We start from the raw sequence: 20,524 nt of genomic DNA, 5'->3' as shown, positions 1-20,524 counted from the left end.
AATTTTCACTTGCACTTTAATAATTCCGGTCTTTGTCTCTCTGAGCTTAATGTTCCTCTTTTCTGTTCTCTTTTAGGATGGCCACCAAAAAGAGAAAAGAATAGGCCTCTAAAGAAGACACTCAAAAAGACCAACTCAAAAAGCGACCACTAAGGCGCCAACTTCTTCAAGGACCAAAATCACTCTAAGCGGTTGAAGAACACTAGCCGCATTGATGAGGCAGAAAAGGAAGTTCCCGCAAGATTCACCAACCCACCTACGGCAAAAACTGACACTCCGGAGTCCACCTCGGATCATGGCAAATAAGTAATCAAGAGGTGAACAAGGAGATGTCCTTGTCTCACCATCCTATAGCCATTGAGAGTGACACTCCCGGACCCACTCTGCTCATCATTGATAGCACGGAGGACCGTGCAAATCTCTAAAGTGTAAGGAGGTCGTTTACCGACTTCCGTAGGTAACAACCCTTCTTTTTAACACCTAAATTTTAATTTTCTTTTGTTAATTAGGATAATTTGCATTGCATGTCTAGTTTTTGCATTTAAACATTTTTTACATGGTAGTTGTTTGTACATATATCTAGAGTTATGCTTGTTAAGTGATTGGTTGTGAACTAGATGAATTACTTTTTCCATCCAATCACTTCTTGTTATAACTACTTAGTTAGAGTGATGATTTTTTTTTCAAGAAACTGTTTTTAGAGCACCTTACCAATTTGAAAAAAAAAATTGTGTTAAACTTGCTTGAAGGAATTAATTTTGGAAAAGATTTTTGAGCTAAGAACACACAAGCATGTGAGTTTTGAGCTTAATTGCGTGGTTACATCATATAACTACTTATTTCTATTCTTGTGTGCATTGTTCTCTTTCTATGATTGCAATCCTTGATTTGTTTGATTCTATATGTCCATTATTTTGTGTATGAATGCATTTACATGATTGAGGCTGTTATTTCAATAGCTCACTTACCCAAATAGCCTTAACCCTTTTATCCACCTTTGTTAACCAATTTTGAGCCTATGATAAACCCCCTTTCTTCTTTAATTTAGCACATCAATACCCCTAAGTGAAAAATAATAAATATCCTCTAATTTGGATCTTTGATTAGTTTAGGCGAGTGAGGGTGTGTGTCATCTAAGCGGGAGGGAAGTTTGGGAATATTGGTAGAGGTAAAAGTGTGTTTTTTGTATTTTTATTGAAAACATTGGGAATTGGATACACACTCATGTATTGAATGTTTAAATCATATGCATTGGTACCGTTGTATATAATTCATCAAAAAAAAGAGAAAAAATAAAAGAAAAAAAATATATGTAGAAAAAGAAATAGAAAAATAAGAGAAAGAAAATATAGAAAAAAAAGAAAGCAATAAAAAGGGGACAAAATGCCCCAAGGTGAAACCAATAGTAACCAATGCATATGCGTTATGAATCGAAAAAGAATGCATCAGTGTGTGCAAAGTGAATAAATGGATAGTTAGGTTGTGTATTAGAATTGTATAGGTTGTTATTTGTGTTAGGTGAGAGCTTAGGTTAATCAAGGTTTCAAATTTCAAGCCCACTTGACCATATATGCATCCTTACCTTTACCCTAACCCTATTACAACCTAAAGATAAGCCCTCATGATGAATGTATGCATGCACCGAATAACTGTTAATTGTTAGATGAAAAATAAATCTTGGAAAGAATGATTAGAAGAGAATCGAGCGAATCAACCCTATACACTTGAGCAAATAGAGAAGATACACTTCCGGTGAGGGTTCGATGCTGAACTCCTTGTTCCCGGCTTTCACAAGCTTTCTTCTTGCAAGTTGTTTACATGTCATTTTGATATTTGAATTGGTAGAGTTCATGAATGATCATATTACCTTAGCCCTACTCGTTCATGTATGTTCTTGGAAGTTGATTCACTTTTGACCAAGTAGATAGAAGCATTTGCATTAGTTGCATCCATGTAGGTAAATTGCATTTCATAAACCTCATTCTCCTATGTTCTTTGGTCTTTAATTTTTAGCATGAGGACATGCTTGGTTTAAGTGTGGGGAGGTTTGATAAAGCCCAATTTTAGGGTTCATCTTGTGTAGAATTTAGGGGATTTTATCAATATTTTTTACACTTATTCATATAAATTGTATGGTTTTGTGTTTCCTTCCTAATTTTGCTTCATGGTTTAAAACATGCTTCTTTAATCCTAAAAATGCCAATTTTTTTAATCCTCTTCTATTACCATTTGATGTCATGATGTGTTTGTTAAGTGGATTCAGGATCTATAGGGCAAGAATGGCACGATGTGTTTGGAAAGGAAGCATGCACAAGTGGAAGAGGCATGAAGAATGAAGCTTTGGAGAATTGGTGGCGACGCGCACGCGTGGACGCATGTAGCTGAGAATGGCGCGCATAAGCTGGCGCATTCGCGTGGTGATACAAAATCCCACTAACGCGCACGCATGCTCGACGCGTACGCGTGGCTCGCAGAACTCATATGACGCGCACGCGTGGTCGACACGCACACATGACGCTCAGCACGTGACCCCATTAATGAAATCGTGACTGGCAATTTCTGAAGGCTCCAGGCCCAATCTAAGCTCAATTCTGCATGGAAAAGACCCAAGGAACCAAGGGGGGAAAGGGGGGATTCACTCATTCACACCATACACATAATTTTAGCTAGTTTTTTGTTCTTGTTTTCTAGAGAGAGAAACTCTTACTTCTCTCTAGATTTAGTTTGTTTTGATTTTCATTTGTTGAATTTATGAATTGGATCTTGTTAATTCTAGTTTCAATTACTTAATTTGAGTTCTCTAGTTATAATTTTGTTTAGATCTTGTGTTGAATTTGTGTTTTCTTGTCATTTCCCCTTTTCTTCTCATTTTATGAACTTTGTTGATTTTGAATTTCTCTTAGTGCATTGATGTTTTCTATGATTGATAGTGTTATTTTAGTTATTCTCTATTGATAATTGTTAGTGGGTACTTGTAATTTCCAATTAGTTTTGCAATTTAAATATGTCTTTAGCTAGTGCATACCATGTGTTTGATGAAATGTTTCTTTTGATTATGAAGTAGTTTTCTATACTCTTGGCCTAGGCTAAGGGAATTGGGTGACCTTGAGTCATTGGGTCTAAGTAATTTGGTAGTTTGAGAACCCTTAGTGGTCAAATTGATACCCATTGACACCAATCTACTACTAAGCCAATTAGTAGTTAGATTGGGACTGAGTTGAAATTGATCAAGCCATTTGACGTACTTCACTTGTAGAAGTAGACTTAATGAGCTTAGTTCCTCATAATTGTTAATATATAGTTATTAGACAAGGATGGTGACCCCAATTCCTATGCCTAACCAAGAGTTCCTTCTTATAAATTCATATTTGAAACCCAAACATCCCGATTGCTTGATTCTTATTATAGTTAGTTTAGTTGTTCATTTAGTCTTAGAATAGAAGTAGCTTTATATGTTACCTTGTTAGATTACATTTACTTATACCTTGCTTTAATTGCTTGATTTAGTTTCTTGCACTTTAAAATTTCTTGCATGTTAAGTTTAGTAATTTAAATTCTTGTTTATGACTCCCAAACTCGAAATCCTAACCAATATTGATGCACATGTTTGCCCATTCTCTTGAGGATGACCCGAGACTAATACTCTCGGTTACTTTTAATTGGGATTAACTTGTGACAACCATATCAAAATTTGATGAAAAGGATTATCTGTTGGTCTAGGACTATACTATGACAATGATTTGATTTTCTATTGATGAAAATTCTAGACCGACAATAATTTTCACCATCAGTGACCAAGCTCTATTGCTATGAGGGACGACTGAACTAATGAAATTGTATCCATCAGAGATGAGGTCCACACCATCCATGTCACCACATGTTGTCGCATGTTACTAAGAAAAAAATGCCACGCATTAGAAGTCTCTCCCTCGACAATGGCAAATACAATAGGCACGATATTGTTGTTTCCATCCTGTGAAACTATAATCAATAGACAACCCTTGTATTTTTCATACAAGTGAGTCCCGTCTACCTGAATAATTGGTTTACAGTGCCTGAATGCTCTAATACAAGGGTAATAACTCCAGAAGACCCGGTGTAACACCCAGATATCAGGAACCAAGTCATTCTCCTGATATGCAGGCATGGTCTCAAAGTGGACGGCTGCGGACATGGCTTTAAACCATAAGGGTAAGGCTTCATCAGAAGCTTCCCAACTTCCGAATATTTTTTCTATTGATTTTTATTTTGCCAACCATGTTTTGCAATAACTTATGATGTAATTAAATTTTGACTGAACTTCAGCAATGATAGATTTTATCTTTATGGATGGGTTTGCTTTTACTAAAGGCTTAATTGCTTCTGCAATTGTGATAGAATCCAGTTTGAAATTATCTTAAGAAATAGTAGCTCTAATGCAAGTGTGACTACCATTATATCTCTTTATCTCCCAATAATACTTCTTCTGGATCATGCTAACCCTAATCAGCCAATCACAACTTGTGTCGTACTGTGTATATCTAGTATAAAATGTTTGGGGTTCCGACTCATACACCCGATAGTCTACGCCTCCGCAGATAGCATAATTTTTAATTACCACAATTACAGTTTTTCAGGAACTAAATTTTATTCTCATGACAAATTCATCATCTGCTGCAATAGGAGGCTCTACCACAACAACACTATGACATAAACTTATAGAATATGTATATAAATATATTAAATTTAAATATACAGATTCTAAATATATAAATGTAAATATATTTATATAATACATAAATATAATATATACTTATATTGTAATTATAAATATATAGTATGTATAAATATATAATTATATAGTATGCATAAAAATATAAATATATAATATATACTTATCTAAATTACATACTTGAATTCAAATATTTTTAGGAAATTTTGGTGCATGCGTAGCTTCTAAATCTAACACACGCATGAAAGAGGACTCTTTAAACGGGTGCTGGTTTGTTAATGTATTTGTCACCTCCGCCACATCAGTCTTCATGGTATCATTAACTTCATCATCATTTCATCTGGATCAACAACTTCATAGTTAATTTCGAAATCATCTTTTGTTATCACTGTTGTAATTTCTCTATTCAATATTTCGATCGACTTTAAATTGTTTGAACTCAATGTACAACTCGATAACACACATTTGTGATCGAGTTTCATAATAAATTGAAAACATCTCTTTCATGCTTGCATTGTCGGTGACACACTTCGTTTAAAAATGAACGAACCTACCAAATACTGATATATATATATATATATATGCCGATACAAAATGCCTGATACCGTCTTTGATAAAAGGAACAATAAAATCACATGAATTATTCTCGCATATAAATTTCACCCCCTTAGATGTTTGTAATAAGATATGACTATCATAGTATAATTATAGCATAACTCTATCTTTCATTTTTTTAAACCAGGGTCACTCACTCTCCTCAACTAGTTCATTTCAGTTGCTACGACCTCGCCGTCGGGATCCCTACCGCCGCGCACCGTTGTCGTTTGTGAAGTAGTCGCCATCAAGCCCAAGTCTATAGGAGAGAGAAAGAGGCTATCGTGAATCAGAAATGAGGAAAGGGAGAGAACCATCACGAAAGAGGAGGGGGAGGACGCTGTCTCACGGTGTGCCGTCGTTGCAGTAGCTGACCTCGTCGTCGCCGCTGCAATCTCCTCCCCGGCCGTGGTGGTTTTGGTTCTGTTCTAGCCATGGTTGTCGAGGAATACCACTGCAATCTCCTCCCCGGCCGGCCGGTGCTGAAACCGCGAACTTCACCCTCTCCATCGCGACGACGGCACTTCGAGTCCCATCATCGTTGCCCAGATTGGTGCCATCCACTGCTCATACATCAACCTCAACACCGTCAATCCCAATCACGCTAGGTAACTCCAAATATGCCTCTGAATCTTCTACTTGGTGAATTGCTTGTGTTGTCTTGTCCCGAATTGCGAAATCCTGTAATGTTGATTGAATTACTGGATTGATTGGAATTTTGGCTTGTTCTGTATTTACTGTTAAAACTGGAGCTGAATGATAGATCTGAATTTCTAGGTTTGAGATTTGAATTTCTGCTTGATCTGCACTTTCTGTTGAATCCTATTGTTGTTGTTGAGGTAGGAATTTGAAATTGAAATTTGATGAGTCTCCTTCTTCTCCTTTGATGTGAACTTATTCTGTAATTTATGGATTTCTTGTTGATTTTGAAGCTTTTGCTACTGTAGACTCTAATTCTGCAATTTTATATTCTGAATCTAAATTCCAAAATCGGAGATCTGTGATTATTGAATTCTCTGTAGCTAGCTTTGTTGCATTGTTGCTGAGTAGTGAAAATTCTGAGTTTGAGTTGGCCTGAATTATCGGATTGGAATTGCTGATTGATGAATTTGGTGCTGGATATGTTGATGTTGATTGTTGAATCTGCAAGGTTGCACAAATTCTAGTCCTACCCAAGATCTATGAAATTTAGGAAGTTATGTATGATATTTCTCAATGCTTCAATACTAGTTTTACCACTACTTAGTACTTACGGATTAAGTCATCAAATAATATATATATAGCCAAGTATTTGTCATACAGGTTAGCAAGTGCCACTTAAATTTGAAACATAAAGTATGTGTTGTAATTTTTACCATCCTTAAGGTAGCTAGGGCCTTTGGCTAAGCTAAATAACTGGAGGAAATATATCATACATACTCTAAATATAATTGCAAATTGCTTAGGTTGTTCTTGATTGTTGTCATTCATGTTATTAACATACATGAATAAAGAAACAAGAAGCTGCTTTACATCCGTAATAGGTTAAGGTCAAGGATTAATTTAATGATAGAACTAGTCTATTTAATGATACAATTAACTGAATTTATTTATTAAAATTTTTAGTTAAATTTTGTTACAAATGCTCCACTATTATTCACGTACTCATTCTGGGGATTGACAAGGTTGGGAAAATAGTAATGCATATTTCGAATGCCATTTTTTTACAAAATTGTTTAACTTTGATATGTTTTCCTGAGTTGCTGAATACATTAACTTTACAGACTTTGTTGGAGAGGATGAAGTCAATGTACTCAAACATAGAAAGCCTTTCTCCTGATCGAATCGTTCCAATTGTGGGGTTGAATATCGATCGTATTGAAGCTGCAAATAGGAAACTTGTGTTTTGGGACTTGGGAAGTCAGGTATGGACATATGTTAAAAGGATGAATGATTAATAAAAATTGAATTGAATTTTGCTTGTTCTGTATCTTGTTTTGGATTGATTAAAATGAATGATGGAATTTTTATTGTTGTTAAAATTTTTGTTGTTGTTGAATATTCATTCGATTAAAAAGAGAAAAAAGGAACTAAAAGTAAAGTGTCTTATTTTCAGTGTTGGAGGTCTCATTTAATTTGAGTTGAACCGTTTGGTTATGTTGGCTGTGTGATTTTCTCACATGTTTGTGCTAACTAAACAATTTGAAACTATAGGTACTAGAGACAGTAAAGCTCAAATTTTCTAGACAATTTTTTAAAATTGCATTAATTGACATCATATTATTATTGTTGGTCGTCTTTTCAGGTGTGTGTCACTTATTAGAAGCTTTTCCATGAGAAAGAAGATGTATGAACATGATGGAGTTTGTAATTTGTAGTTTATATTTTGGAAATTTATAATTTCTTATTTTTCTTGTCCTATGTATCTATCTAGTTCATTAGGGTTCTTCAATGTGTCTTGTTAGTTTGTACTTTAAAGTTTATATGTTAAAGATTTATAAAACAATCTTAGTTAAATAAAAGATATTTGAACTATCTATGTTATTATATATTATATGAATGTTGACTTGTTGAGTAAATTAGTTAATATATTAATTAGTTAAAAAATAATATAATTTGAAAAATTATACGTGTAATTTGTATTAAAAAAATTATTACAAAATAAATAATGTTTTGTAACCAAAGAAAAAAATATTATAAAATCAAGTTACATTTTGTAACAAAATTTTATGATAGGAAAAAATATATTGTTACCAAAAATGTTTTGAAGATCAAAATTTGTTATCACTTTTGTAACGATTTTTTATTTTTTGTATAAAAAAAATTTGTTATAAAATATTACTTTAAATTGTAACAGTTTCATTTTTTGTTATAGAAACTTTTTGTAACGGGATATACTACAACGACCCCTTTTTTATTACAAAATCTTTTTATTTTAAAATTTCAATTTTTTGTAACAATTTTTTTGGTTACAAATATTTCTTTTTCTTGTAGGGAAAGAAGAAGAAGGACGAGCAGATAAGATGGAGAGGATGAAGCTTGCCTTGGAAAACCATGTGTTATGTATACAAATTGGACTCTCAGAATTCACAATTTTTACCCATCGATTTGGGTTTTTAAGATTATGAATTTTTTAAAACATAAAACCGACCACCGATTTACTCTCCACTTTAAAAAAAAATTTGCACAAAGAAATTTGAAACTCCGATTTACTCTTCACCACACTATAAATCAGACCTTAGGTTTTGTGTCCCAATCAAATCTGAGTCTCCAATTTCTAAATTCTAATTTTAAAAAAATTACATTTTCATATTCATAGAAAGCACGTCACTAATCCATAATCGTGCATAACACATACTGGATTTTCATTACTGAAAAATTTAGTCTCGATTATGTTATATATATATTTTTGTGACCTCAAACGTTTTTCATATATAATTTATAAAAAAAAAATACATTTTCATATTCATAAAAAACACACTACTAATCCATAACCGTACGTAACACATATTGAGTTTCTATTACTAAAAAAATTAGCCTCAATTTTGTCGTGCGTATTTTTGCAGCCTCAAAAATTTTTTATATGGATTTTTATCATTTACTCTATAAAAAAAAAGTAATCATTTAGTTGTTTGGCTATATTATTTATGAAGCATACTTGTGTTAATATATAGATGACTAATGGTTTCAGTTATAAAGCAACTCAACAAATGACACCGCTCAAATTTTCATAAAAATAAGATTTTATCTTTAATTTATAATAATAATAAATTTTCTTGAATAAAATCGATCTTCTCCCTTTTTATTTTTTTATTTTTTTGAAAATGAGTCATTGTTTATGTTATAAATGATAAAAATGATATCCATATTAAAACATTTATCAAATTAATAATTATATATTTATGTATAAATATATGTATCATTTCATATATTTTTAATATATAATTTATATGAGTAACTAATTTTGTATACATATAATATGAATATATAAATGATTCAATCATATTATATTATATTATATTATATATATATATATATATATATATATATATATATATATATATATATATATATATATTAACAACACTTATAAAATATATATTAAAATATAAAATATAATTTAAAAATAAATATATAGACACATAAATATATAGTAGTCGATTTGGTAGTTAATTTTTTGTAGGCACACACATATAAAATTATATATATTATATTTTTTCATATGTTTCTCTCTAAATATAAAAAAAATGTGTTAAGTATGATTTTGGTCCTAAGATATAAGCCAAAAAATTTTTTCGTCTCCAACTTTTTTTGCACAAAATCGTCCCTAAGATTTAACTTGGTTTTAAAATTATCCTTACCTTAAGGACCAAAATCGTATGGAGGTGGTGGCGGAAGCAAAGGCAGAGGTGGATCGTGGATAACTTCTTCTTCTTCTTCGCTTTCCCCTTCTTCTTCTTCCATTCCCCCTTCGCAGGAGTAGAAACACTCTTTTTTTCTTATTTTTCTTTTTTTTAGTTTATAATTTTTTTGTTATGGGTAATTTGGTCCAAAATTTTAATATTTAAGTAAAAAGAATGATTTTAAAATTTAGTTTTAAACTTTAGGAACGATTTTGTATGCAAAAAAATATATAATTGATTAAAAGTTAAAACAATAAGTATTTACTCATTTTTAAAAAAAATATATCTATTGTATATTATTTTTAGAAGAATATCAAAATAATTACCTTCTTATAATTTTCATTATACATAAAAAAATAGCAGTTTACTAACAATGAGATATTAATTAAGAAATTAAAAGAAATTATAAAATATAATATTTTTAGACAATAATATGATAATGTTCTAAAAAAAATCTAATAATCTTAATTGTATAGGTAATTTAGTAGAATGATATTTTATTATTGAATGTTAAATAATAGCATGGAATTTAAAAGAGTTTGATCAATAATGTTTTAATTGTAAGTTTTTTATTTATTTTTTCTATAAAATTCTGTTTGTAAAGCAATTTATTATTTTATTCTCCTTGTTCATAAGTAAAGTTTTATGCATTATTTATATCTTCGTATAAACCACGATACTATAGCCGTTTATGTGTATTTGTGTAAAGAGATCCGAAGATAACCTTTTTTTTTTATTTGTTAGTAATATTGAAATATAATTTATTTGATGGTGTAAATTGCCCCTAAAACTATGTAGAGTTGTCTGAATTGGTAAGAGGAACACAGTGAATTCGGCGTTATTTTTGAGATTAGCTTTGACTCAGCTTGTTATTGATTTATTTGATGCACAAGACACATGTTCTTCTTTTTTCCTTCTCTTAAATCAGCGTCAAAATCCACTTCCATTTTCCTTCTTATCAAAGAAAACAAAAAGAAAACAAGAACATAAGTGAAGATGCACAGGTCTGCAAGCTGGAACAGGTTCTCTGATGATTACTTCAAGCATTCAGCAATAACTCTGTCTCCAGGGCACAGATCATACTCTGTTTTTGACACCACCACTTTGCCAACGTATGATCCCATTGCTGAGTTGGCAAAGAAGGAGAAAGCACGTGTCAAGTTTGCAGAGAATGCAGTTCATGTTATCCCTTTTGTCCTCCTTGTTTGTGCCCTCGCTCTTTGGCTCTTCTCAAACCCAGGTGCAGAACACATTCCACATCATCCATTCCTCGGAGATTTACTTCTTTGAATATAATTAGTTTCTATAATAGGTCTTAAGTGACTATTGTTATTGTCATGTGTATCGTGTTCCTTCTCTTTTGTTTCTTCACTCTTTTGTCTTTGTAATCTGAATTTGAGTCTGTTACAACATGTTACAGTTATGATATGCGGCCTCTATAAATCTAATTTTGAACCTAACTTGCATAGAATCATAGATCATGAATGATAGTTTACTTCTGCATTCACTAATTATGAACTATTTAGTAATTTATATTCTTAGGTCTGATTTGATAAAGTTTATTAAGAATGTGTTTGTATTTTTAAAAATACAAACAGTTCGTCTTGTGTCTGTGTTTATAGTTTTAAAATATTAGAACTTCTTTTTTTTTTGGTGACTATATTAGAACTTCTTTTGAAAGTACCTAAACAATTATTTTTTAAAATTAATTTGTGTTTATTAAAATAAAAAAAATTAACTTGTATATTAATAAATATTTAGATTTATTCTTAACTAATTATTGATGTTAAATTTTTTATTCACAATCAAAATTCTTCCTCTAGTTTTGTTTGTTATGGTTATTTTAAATTTTAAAAATTATTTTATCAAACACAATAATTGTATGCATTTATAAAAATTATTTTTAATTTGATTTACCAAATATAAATGTTATACTTCTTACAAAACTATCTTTCAAAATTTTATAAATTACTTATGAAAATTGAAATTTTACCAAATCATCATTGATAACACTTGGAAGGAATTCTTGATCTCATCATGCTTATGAGATTAATGAAGAAATAGACATGCATTAATATAAGAAAAAAAATATCATGTATTGTTTACTTTCTGACTTTGAATTCTATAACACCACTATTTTAAGCTCCATTTTTTTTTCCTTTCCTTTCTTTTCTTTCCTTTTCTTTTCTTGTTTTATATATAGATGTGGGAATGATAGGAGATCCAATTGGAAGAAGCATTGAAGGAATGAGTCTTGAAGGAGAAATTGAAAATGACAGCGATGGTACTCAAACGGGCTTCTTACCTATTGTCAACCCAGATGACATTTCCACAAAAGATTTTGCAGCTGATAAACTTTCCATTCATCTAAAAAACTTTAAGTAAATTATATGCTTCAGTTAAAAATTGAAGTGCAAGTACTTCTACAAATCTACAAGGCAATTCTAAGCTCAAATTTTTAACTATTTCCCACTTTGTATTATTCTCTGTTAGAACTTAGAAGCAATGGGGATGGTCCAAAAAGGTGAAATGGCAATAGTCTTACATTTAAGTATTTAACTAATTTACTAATTATTAGAAGTATAAAACATTCATATATTTCTCTTTTTATTAGTTTAAATTTTTGAGTAAATAATTTCATCACACTAATCATAAAGCTCTAACAATTACCGCTAAATATGTGGGATTTTTATAGTCCATTCTTTAGGGTGGTCATTCTCATTCCACTTGATGGCTTTAAGTTAACGTGGTTGAAAATAATTTCTTTTAAATTATATTATGGGAAATAAAAAATACTATGCTTTAGTCAAAAAAGTAAAATAAATTTAAAAAAATGCCAAAACATGAGACAAGATCAAATATGTATATATAAACAATTTAACCAACCATCGCATATAGAAATATATATTTGACATCTCATAAGTTTTTTTTTATTATAATACTAAACAAGTTTAGTTATTCGTTTATTACCGATTTGATTATTCTCCTGTAATAAGTTTGATTATTCTAATAGTTGATTATCTAGTTAGAAAAATATGCGAATAATAAATATACATAAATATATAATAGCTAAGCTAATTTAATAGTTGCCAATGAGTAATAGTTCAAATGGTATAGTCTCTCTATACTCAATTAAGAGGTTGTGGGTTCGAGTCTCCTATCTTTGGTAAAAAAAAAAAAAAAAGCTAATTTAATAGTGACATAGTCTCCTCGTATTTACTTAAGAGGTCGCGGATATCTTTGGTAAAAAAAAAATTAATAATTAATTATTTTTGTACATAAGACTTTTTTGTATTATTTTTTATTTATATTCTTAAATTTCCTATATATAAAGACACACACAAAACGTGAGCACTCTTTTCAATTACTATATTTGAAATTTTGACTCGGAAGTCGGAATCTTCCACTAGACCTAGTTCCTTTTACTTAGATTTCTTTTCTTTTCTTCTTCGTTGTGGAATTGAAGAATATCATGTTTATATTAGATTAAAAAAAAAGGATGAAGAACAGTTACTTCTTGAACTAGATAATTAAACCTTCAAAGTCAAACCTACTTAAAGCCTTATTTGCAGTGCAATATGGTTTAACCACTGGCCAGCTAACGTGACCAATGCATCACTCAACCATCTTGATAAAATTCACATACCAATTACCAAGTATCATTTATTATTTCTTGCAAATTTATTAATTTTTTGGGAGTTAGGTCATCTGAAAAATGAGCAAACTTCCAAGTAGTTATATATATCTTATGTTATATGGACCCGCCCAATAAAACTTATAAGTTAGTTCCATTTTTTTCAGCTTAATAATTAACTCTATGATCAACATGGCAAAGGTGCTCCTGTCATGTCTTCTTCTCTTTGCTTTTGTGGTGGTGTCATGCTCAGCCACCACCTACACTGTTGGAGATACCTCTGGCTGGGACATTAGCACTAATCTTGAAACTTGGGTTGCTGATAAGAATTTCAAAGTTGGTGATGCTCTTGGTAAGTACTTAATTAATGTTCATTTTCTATATGGCTCATTTTTGATACAGTAACTTCTGAAATGCATTATTGTTTATGTTAGCATTTGTACTAAATTTGTCATATCAATTTTGAGGGGATGGAATTCAATAGAAATTGAAATATTAAGAGCAATAAACATGTAACTAAGAATCAGATTTTATTCACAGAATTTATAAATTTTAACTTATACGGGTATATTTTGATTTGATTTTGCAGTTTTTCAGTATTCATCATCCAATAGTGTAGACGAAGTTACAAAAAAGAACTATGATACATGTGACACAACCGATGTGTTGGCGAGTTATGGAAATGGAAACACTTCGGTGCCATTGACACGAGCTGGGGATAGATACTTTGTGAGCGGAAACAGGTTGTATTGCCTTGGAGGGATGAAGCTCCATGTTCATATAGATGGTGACGACACGACGCTTTCACCGGCTATGGCACCTAATGCTGTGGCCGGATCTGACCAAAACCCTGCAACTACATTTCAACAGTCTCCTTCATCAAAGAAGAACACACCTGTTTCAAATGGAGTTGTGAATTTCCCACCAAATATTCTCAGTTTGGTTTACGTTGCTTTAGTGGCTGCTACTTTGGGATGATACAAATTTAGAGAAAAGTTCACGTTAATTTGACAAAAAAAAATGTAATTTTGTTATGTTTTGTTGGAAGAGTCATCCACAACATACTTTATACATGATTGTTGTTGAACACAATTGAATGATAGACACTTTGATGTTTTTATGCATAACAAAGTTGGCAACTTGGCATGTTAGTTTACCTCATGAAACTGTTTTGTAGAACATTTGAATCATATGCTTTGCCTTGGAGGCAGAGGGGCTTTTACTTTAGATTTTATTTCTATAGTTTGTATGTAATCCACCTCACATAGCCCTAGTAGATTGAATTTGAATACTTTGTATGAAATTATAAATTCATATTTTAATGTCACTAAATACAGGAAACAAAAATGGTTTAAAACTACTTGCATTGTATACACTATTTGGAGTTGCACCCTTGATTTCCAATGCAATCCTAATAGCTTTATTTTTGGGTTAAAGAAACTTTTGTCTAACACTTTAAAAAAATGGCAAACCTAATATTGTGTTAAATTTAATCAAGCTATATAATAAAAAATGAAATAAGGTGACAAAGACCATGTAAAGACATTAATGTGTTGTTCAAGCAGTAAGTCTTATAACATCACAGCATACAACCAGAGAACCGTTAACTAATTATTACTCCAGTAATGGAAAATTTGGTTTTCCGTTTGAATTTTCGACGGAAACAAATGTCAAAGCAATAAAGCAATAACCTAGCAACCCAAGACAGTTCAGGACCCCCCAACTGTTCTTATATGCTATGCAATCTCATCTTACAATGAGGACCTATCCTGATGCTGTCTTCTTTTGCTGGAAAATGACTGCATAGACAGGAACCGCGACACCAATGCTGAAGCCAGTGAACACTGCAAGGGACATTTTCAATCCCTGATTGGTCATCCTGTCCAAGTTGTACATGTGCTTTGCGTGCATGTAGTATGGCTCATCATGGCCATGACCACCTCTCTTGATGCCAGTAGAATGGAAACCTCGGCTACCTGCCACAGTGCAATGACATGAGGTTAAATTGTGAAAACTGTCTTTCCTAAAAGGTTTGTGAACAGTATCATTCAATCGTTTGTTGAATAATATTTCCCTTCATTCTCCGCCATTTTAAAAATCAGATTTTGCTAACTAAATCCAAAGACAAAAAGCCTACTTTATTGTCAACAGCAGTTTTTTACAACACAAGTAAAATCTATCTTGGAAAATATGAAAAAGAAGGGGGAAAAGTAAGTCCTCAGTTTGCAGCCTCATAATTGGATTTGGATCCTCTAAAGTGAGGATCTAATCATACTTGAAACATCTATAACTACTACCCTGACTTTAGACGATTGAAATCCCTCATAAGCAAAATGAGGATGCGGTTAGCAAATGATCCAAGAAACAAGAAACATAAAGCACTTTAGGCTACATAGACATGGTGGGATAGGACGAGACAAAGACACTAGCGGCCTTCCTTCTGAGATGCAACTAAGACAGTGTATTTTAGTCCCATTGAGTCTCTCTCTGATTCTGTCTTAGTTCAACCAAACATATTTGTGTCCTACCATATCCATGAATAAATGTTATATGCACACAAAAATTAGTCACCAAATCAACCAATATATATTGTTTATAGATACTAACATTCTATATTTTGTATTTCAATATATATTCTATAAGGTGGCTGAGTTTTGAGTTTTGAGTTTTGACATACACGTAGCATGGCTGCTGTCCATAAACACTAACCAAACTACTCTAAAGACCATAGATGTATTTGGCATGCCATAAACATCACACAACAAAAATGTCAACCTTAAAAATTCAGACCTTTCCAGAATATCAAACAATTCAGAGCTATAACCAAAACACATAATCATAGATAAATGACTGAAGAAACCATTAATGTTTTCCAGTTTTCAGGATTTAATTTCACTGTTTCCCCTTTACTTTCAACTGTTTCCTTGAACAAAAATCTGAAGGAAAAAAATAAAATAGTAAACGCGACAATCGAAGACAGAAACCACACAGGCCCCAAATTCCAACTAATTCATCATCTAACTCGAAGCACAAACACCACATCAGAAAATAGGTTAAACAAAAGGAACCCTTTTTTGTTTTCTCTAATTTTCCTAAAGCTCAAGCACATGATTCACATCAAGCTAACTCAACCCTAATACCAACTGGAAATTCAGTGTTTCATAATGGATCCATTTCAAATATGACCACGCCATTTTGCAAATTTCCTTTTTTTTTTTTTCATAAAATAAAAATAAAGAATATTAATTTGGTAGAAAAAAATTGAAAATAAAGAGAAAAAACCGGTAAGAGAGGAATTACCAGATGACGATTTAGAGATGAATGATTGAGAGGAGCGAATAAGCTTTGCTGCGGATCTGAGAGCGGTGTTGGAAGCCATGGCTGCGGAAAATAATACCCTCTTCGACTCAGTTCTCTTCTCTTCTCTTTCCACAGGCGCAAAATTAATCAGTTCTATTTCTTAATGAAAACTGGCCATTTATATTGTTATATTAATTATATACCTTATCAATTTATATATTATATTTATTAATAATTAAGACGACCAAAAACACACTTAGTTCTTTTTTTTTTGGAGAACTTTTATTAAAATGTTAATTTGTTTTTAAATATTTGAATATAATTTACTTGTGTTATAGGAACACGTTTTAAAAATATAATAATAAAATTTTTTAATATTTTTAATATATTTAATGTATTAAAAATGTAAAAAAATTCATTTTTACAATGATTTTTATGATATATTTAATCTATGTTTTTAGGAAAAAAATTAGTAAAATTCTAAAAATTTTAAACTGTAAATTTTATTTATTACATTTTTGTTGTTGTAATTGAAAAGTAACAAATATTAAATAAAAAAATCAAACATGGAGCACCATATTTTGAGCCGAAAATAGCTCTAGTATATTGACATGGGAGCTGGGCTTGGATCTTTACGAGTAGTGATCCCGTGATTTTGTTGGGTCCAATGGTATTATTATTTATTGGTACAGCAAGTGGAAATTAAAACCGTTGTAATGCCCCGATCCAAAAACACACTTGAAATTCTCCTGTCCAAAAATCACTGACGTAATGCTGGAAACTAAAAAAAAAAAAACATTTGTTGTAATGTTGAACCTATTGTGTTTTCGCTCTAGTACTTGTTTATTTTGTATAATGAAATTGAGTTATCTGACAAAAAATAAATAAAAAATAGTTTTTTTTTCCTGAGCACGCGAATTTGTTGCAGATCGAAGCTCTGTTTAAAGATTTGTCGTTGGCCAATGGATTGCTATATACATGAAACGGAATTCAAAATATCGACATTTGTTTAAGCGGCCTAAGTTAACCATTTGACTAACCCAAGTTGGTTAAAAAAAATAGTGGTGCACCACCTGCTATATAATCTGTGCACTAAGTTGTTATAATTGTGAGATGATTGGATCTTAAGAGTCCTATAGTTCTAGCAGCTTCTTAAGTTAGGCATCTACATTTGTAATATCGATCGTTACAAGAAAAACGTATAGTACCGTCAGATTTATTACAGAATTTTTCGTCGGAACCAATCCAATAGTATAATTCTCCCCGATAATCAATTGCTGTAGTATTTTGCGATGAATTCTTTATCTAAAAATTATTTAATTACCAACGAAATTTTTTCGTCGGTAATTTTGGCATTTTCACTATTTTCTTTTTTGCTTAATTACCGTCGGAATCTTTCTCAAAGTAAATTCAACTTTTTTTCTTTAAAAAAAACTCAAACACAATTACTAGTCAAATTCTTTTTTATTCTTTATTTAAATTTGTTTTTTGCACAATAAGTAGTCAAATTCTAAATAATAGACACCAAATATGATAAATTAAATATCAAGTATACAAATAAAATTAAAAGTCAAATAAATAAAATACAATGAAACAGTCTAGAATAAAACTCTAATCACTAAAGATCTTGATATTCATCATCGTCGATATCCCCCTGATTCTGCTGAGGCGGCGAACTAGGGAGTGATGTCGATGCTCCTCAAATAGCGCCACTGCCACTAGCGCACAGCTGATCTTGGTACACCTCCATCTGTTCCTCCATCTACTGAAATCACTAAAGGGAATTTGTGTCTGACACGCATGTGAGGATCTCTTGATACGCCTCCTCAGACTGTTGCAGCTGCTCTGTTACTAAAGGCTTCGGGTGAGCTCATGCACCCGCTCCCTCAAATCAATATCGTCCTTGAGATCGACGGGCCGACTGGTGGCAAAGGCGGACGAAGGTCTCAATATAGAGCTGCGGAAGTTGTCGACGGAGAACGGTTCCAGCCCATAGACGCGACTCTTGTACGATTCAGATGCAGCGAGTTGTTGCTGTCGTCTCCAGTATGCTGAGATTGCTAGGTTGCGGCCTCCAATTTCTACGTGCAGGATCGGACTCCTGTGTAACACTTGTTATGATTAGGACCGTAGTTAATTGAAAACTTTATATCACATGATGTTTACTAACATAATGATCTGCAGACCACTGATCAGCAAGTGTCTCCTTTTTCTCCTTCAAGGTGTGAGTATACTTGAAGGTCTTCGCTATCGTCGCATCTCGATCCAACGCCTTAGACTACACATGTTGAAATCATATATTAAATCAAGTAATAATGACATTATATTTCAAAGACAACATTAACTTAATAACAAAATGAAACAAGTTACATACCAGTCTTCATGAAAGTCGCTAACCCATCAGTATACTTGGACAATCTAGTCGATGCCTATTAGCTCTGTTCATGAGACGGCGATGCTAGAACCCCTCATTAGTTTCCCAATGAATGTACAATTCCTTCTTAATGTCTGAGCGAAAAGCCAAATAGTGAGGTGGCTGCATCTCTCACGTACGTCATCCCAACATCTACAGAAGCCGCCTAGCCATCCGATAGTCGAAAATCTTCCTGATCATGGCATCATGAGTCCTGTCCCATATAAAGGCAAACAAAGAATATTCGCAAGTTAAAACAAGTAAAGAAGTCAATAAGAAGCATAATAACATTCAAGTATATCACATACTCATGGTGTTCCTGCATCGATAGTACCAAAGAAGCACATTATTCGTCTAATTTGATTTTGAAAACAAACTTACATAGCACAAAGTACAAAATCTCGGTGCACTTAACAAATTATAAATGTTTGTTAGCTGAGTTTATAAAAGAAAACAAATTGCAACAAACATCCAAAAGCATGAGCATTTGTCATTCACTATAAATTTCGACAATTTCATTTCCAAATCCAATTTTATACGGACCTATTGGGACTGCTTAGCTCTTATCCAACAAAATCTAATCAACATATAATGAGAGATAAGGACACTTTTGACCATAAAAAGGACACATAGATTATTATTCACTAACATTTCAACCCTAAACCTTCCACAATCTACAACAAACACTTATAAAGAACCCCTGACAAGAACAACAGGAATCAGGTGAAAACCAAGTTCAAAGATCCCTAACCTTAACCAACCCATTAATTAAAATGGTGTCAATAGGAACATCTGAGCAACAGAAAATAATAAACAATATAAAGAGAAAATAATAAAACCTAGAAACAGAAAAATAGAAATGAAAAACGAATACTTGAAATGACGAAGAGTGCTCTTGACGAGCGTGACGTCGATGCCGTTCTTGGTGGTCTAGGAGGCGGATGTAGGACGCTCACCATGACTATTCCTTCTGATGATGTTGATGCAGATTGCTCACTGCCGGTGTTGCGTCGAAGCTCACTTGAGAGGGGACTGCTGCCGGAGATGGGAAAGACGAGACAGTTAAAGAGAGAGTGAAAAACGAGAGGGTGAGGAGAGAGAGTCTAATTCAAAATGAGGGAGAAAAGGGGGTTGTCGGAGGGGCTGCCAGAGATGGGAGAGACGAGACGTTAGAGATAGGGTGAGAGACGAGAGGGTGAAGAGAGAGAGACTGTAATTCAAAATGAGGGAGAGACGTTCTTGGTTTGAATTTAGGTCAAAATTACTATCAGATTTGACGCAGTAACAAATCACTAAGTGACTAAAACGCATCGTTCCAGGAGATTAGGTTTACCGTAGAAAAAATCCAATCCTAAATCTGACGATAATTATCGCGCAAATTTTCTTTTTTTTTCTCCAACTATTACTAGCGAATTTTCCGTCAGAAAACCAAATCCGCTGTTAAATCTATTGGTAAATCTGTCGTTAACTAATGACGCTAAATCTAATAG

At 32.3% G+C, this 20,524-nt stretch overlaps 4 protein-coding genes across 4 annotated transcripts in view; 3 read left to right on the top strand and 1 right to left on the bottom strand.

The window, feature by feature from the left end:
• Positions 1–8,320, top strand: part of LOC148546497 (uncharacterized) — a 32,370-nt gene extending 24,050 nt beyond the window's left edge. The window contains exons 3-4 of the mRNA XM_088499226.1: positions 7,069–7,209; positions 8,279–8,320. Coding sequence (XP_088355352.1) covers positions 7,069–7,209; positions 8,279–8,320 — 183 coding nt within the window. The remainder of the gene's footprint in view (positions 1–7,068; positions 7,210–8,278) is intronic.
• Positions 8,321–10,536: 2,216 nt separating this feature from the next.
• LOC107616057 (uncharacterized) lies at positions 10,537–12,072 on the top strand. Its single transcript, XM_021112223.2, has 2 exons — positions 10,537–10,927; positions 11,891–12,072. Exons 1-2 carry the CDS (start codon positions 10,684–10,686, stop codon positions 12,070–12,072), a joined length of 426 nt encoding a protein of 141 aa, XP_020967882.1. The 5' UTR covers positions 10,537–10,683.
• A 1,307-nt stretch (positions 12,073–13,379) lies between these two features.
• Positions 13,380–14,433, top strand: LOC107616714 (stellacyanin). The gene is made up of 2 exons (XM_088500376.1): positions 13,380–13,673; positions 13,911–14,433. The coding sequence occupies exons 1-2, from the start codon at positions 13,505–13,507 to the stop codon at positions 14,297–14,299; spliced, it is 558 nt and encodes a 185-aa protein (XP_088356502.1). The 5' UTR covers positions 13,380–13,504; the 3' UTR covers positions 14,300–14,433.
• Positions 14,434–14,858: 425 nt separating this feature from the next.
• Positions 14,859–16,785, bottom strand: LOC107619106 (TonB-dependent heme receptor A). Its single transcript, XM_016321324.3, has 2 exons — positions 16,622–16,785; positions 14,859–15,297 (listed from the first exon to the last, which is right to left on the bottom strand). Exons 1-2 carry the CDS (start codon positions 16,698–16,700, stop codon positions 15,086–15,088), a joined length of 291 nt encoding a protein of 96 aa, XP_016176810.1. The 5' UTR covers positions 16,701–16,785; the 3' UTR covers positions 14,859–15,085.
• Between the last annotated feature and the right edge of the window lie 3,739 nt (positions 16,786–20,524).

The sequence above is a fragment of the Arachis ipaensis genome, chromosome B9 (genome assembly GCF_059453495.1).
Source record: "Arachis ipaensis isolate K30076 ecotype BB chromosome B9, ASM5945349v1, whole genome shotgun sequence".
Taxonomy (NCBI): Eukaryota; Viridiplantae; Streptophyta; class Magnoliopsida; order Fabales; family Fabaceae; genus Arachis; species Arachis ipaensis.
Note: the sequence above shows the minus strand (reverse complement) of the source record. Positions and strands in the feature narration are given on the sequence as shown.

Bases quoted from the DNA above. Each gene is read 5' to 3' on its own strand.
- LOC107616057 (XM_021112223.2), top strand. From the start codon at position 10,684: ATGCACAGGTCTGCAAGCTGGAACAGGTTCTCTGATGATTACTTCAAG. The intron at 10,928-11,890 runs GTGCAGAACACA...TTTTATATATAG, and splicing joins TTGGCTCTTCTCAAACCCAG to ATGTGGGAATGATAGGAGAT.
- LOC107616714 (XM_088500376.1), top strand. From the start codon at position 13,505: ATGATCAACATGGCAAAGGTGCTCCTGTCATGTCTTCTTCTCTTTGCT. The intron at 13,674-13,910 runs GTAAGTACTTAA...TTGATTTTGCAG, and splicing joins CAAAGTTGGTGATGCTCTTG to TTTTTCAGTATTCATCATCC.
- LOC107619106 (XM_016321324.3), bottom strand. From the start codon at position 16,700: ATGGCTTCCAACACCGCTCTCAGATCCGCAGCAAAGCTTATTCGCTCC. The intron at 15,298-16,621 runs GTAATTCCTCTC...GCACTGTGGCAG, and splicing joins CATCTCTAAATCGTCATCTG to GTAGCCGAGGTTTCCATTCT.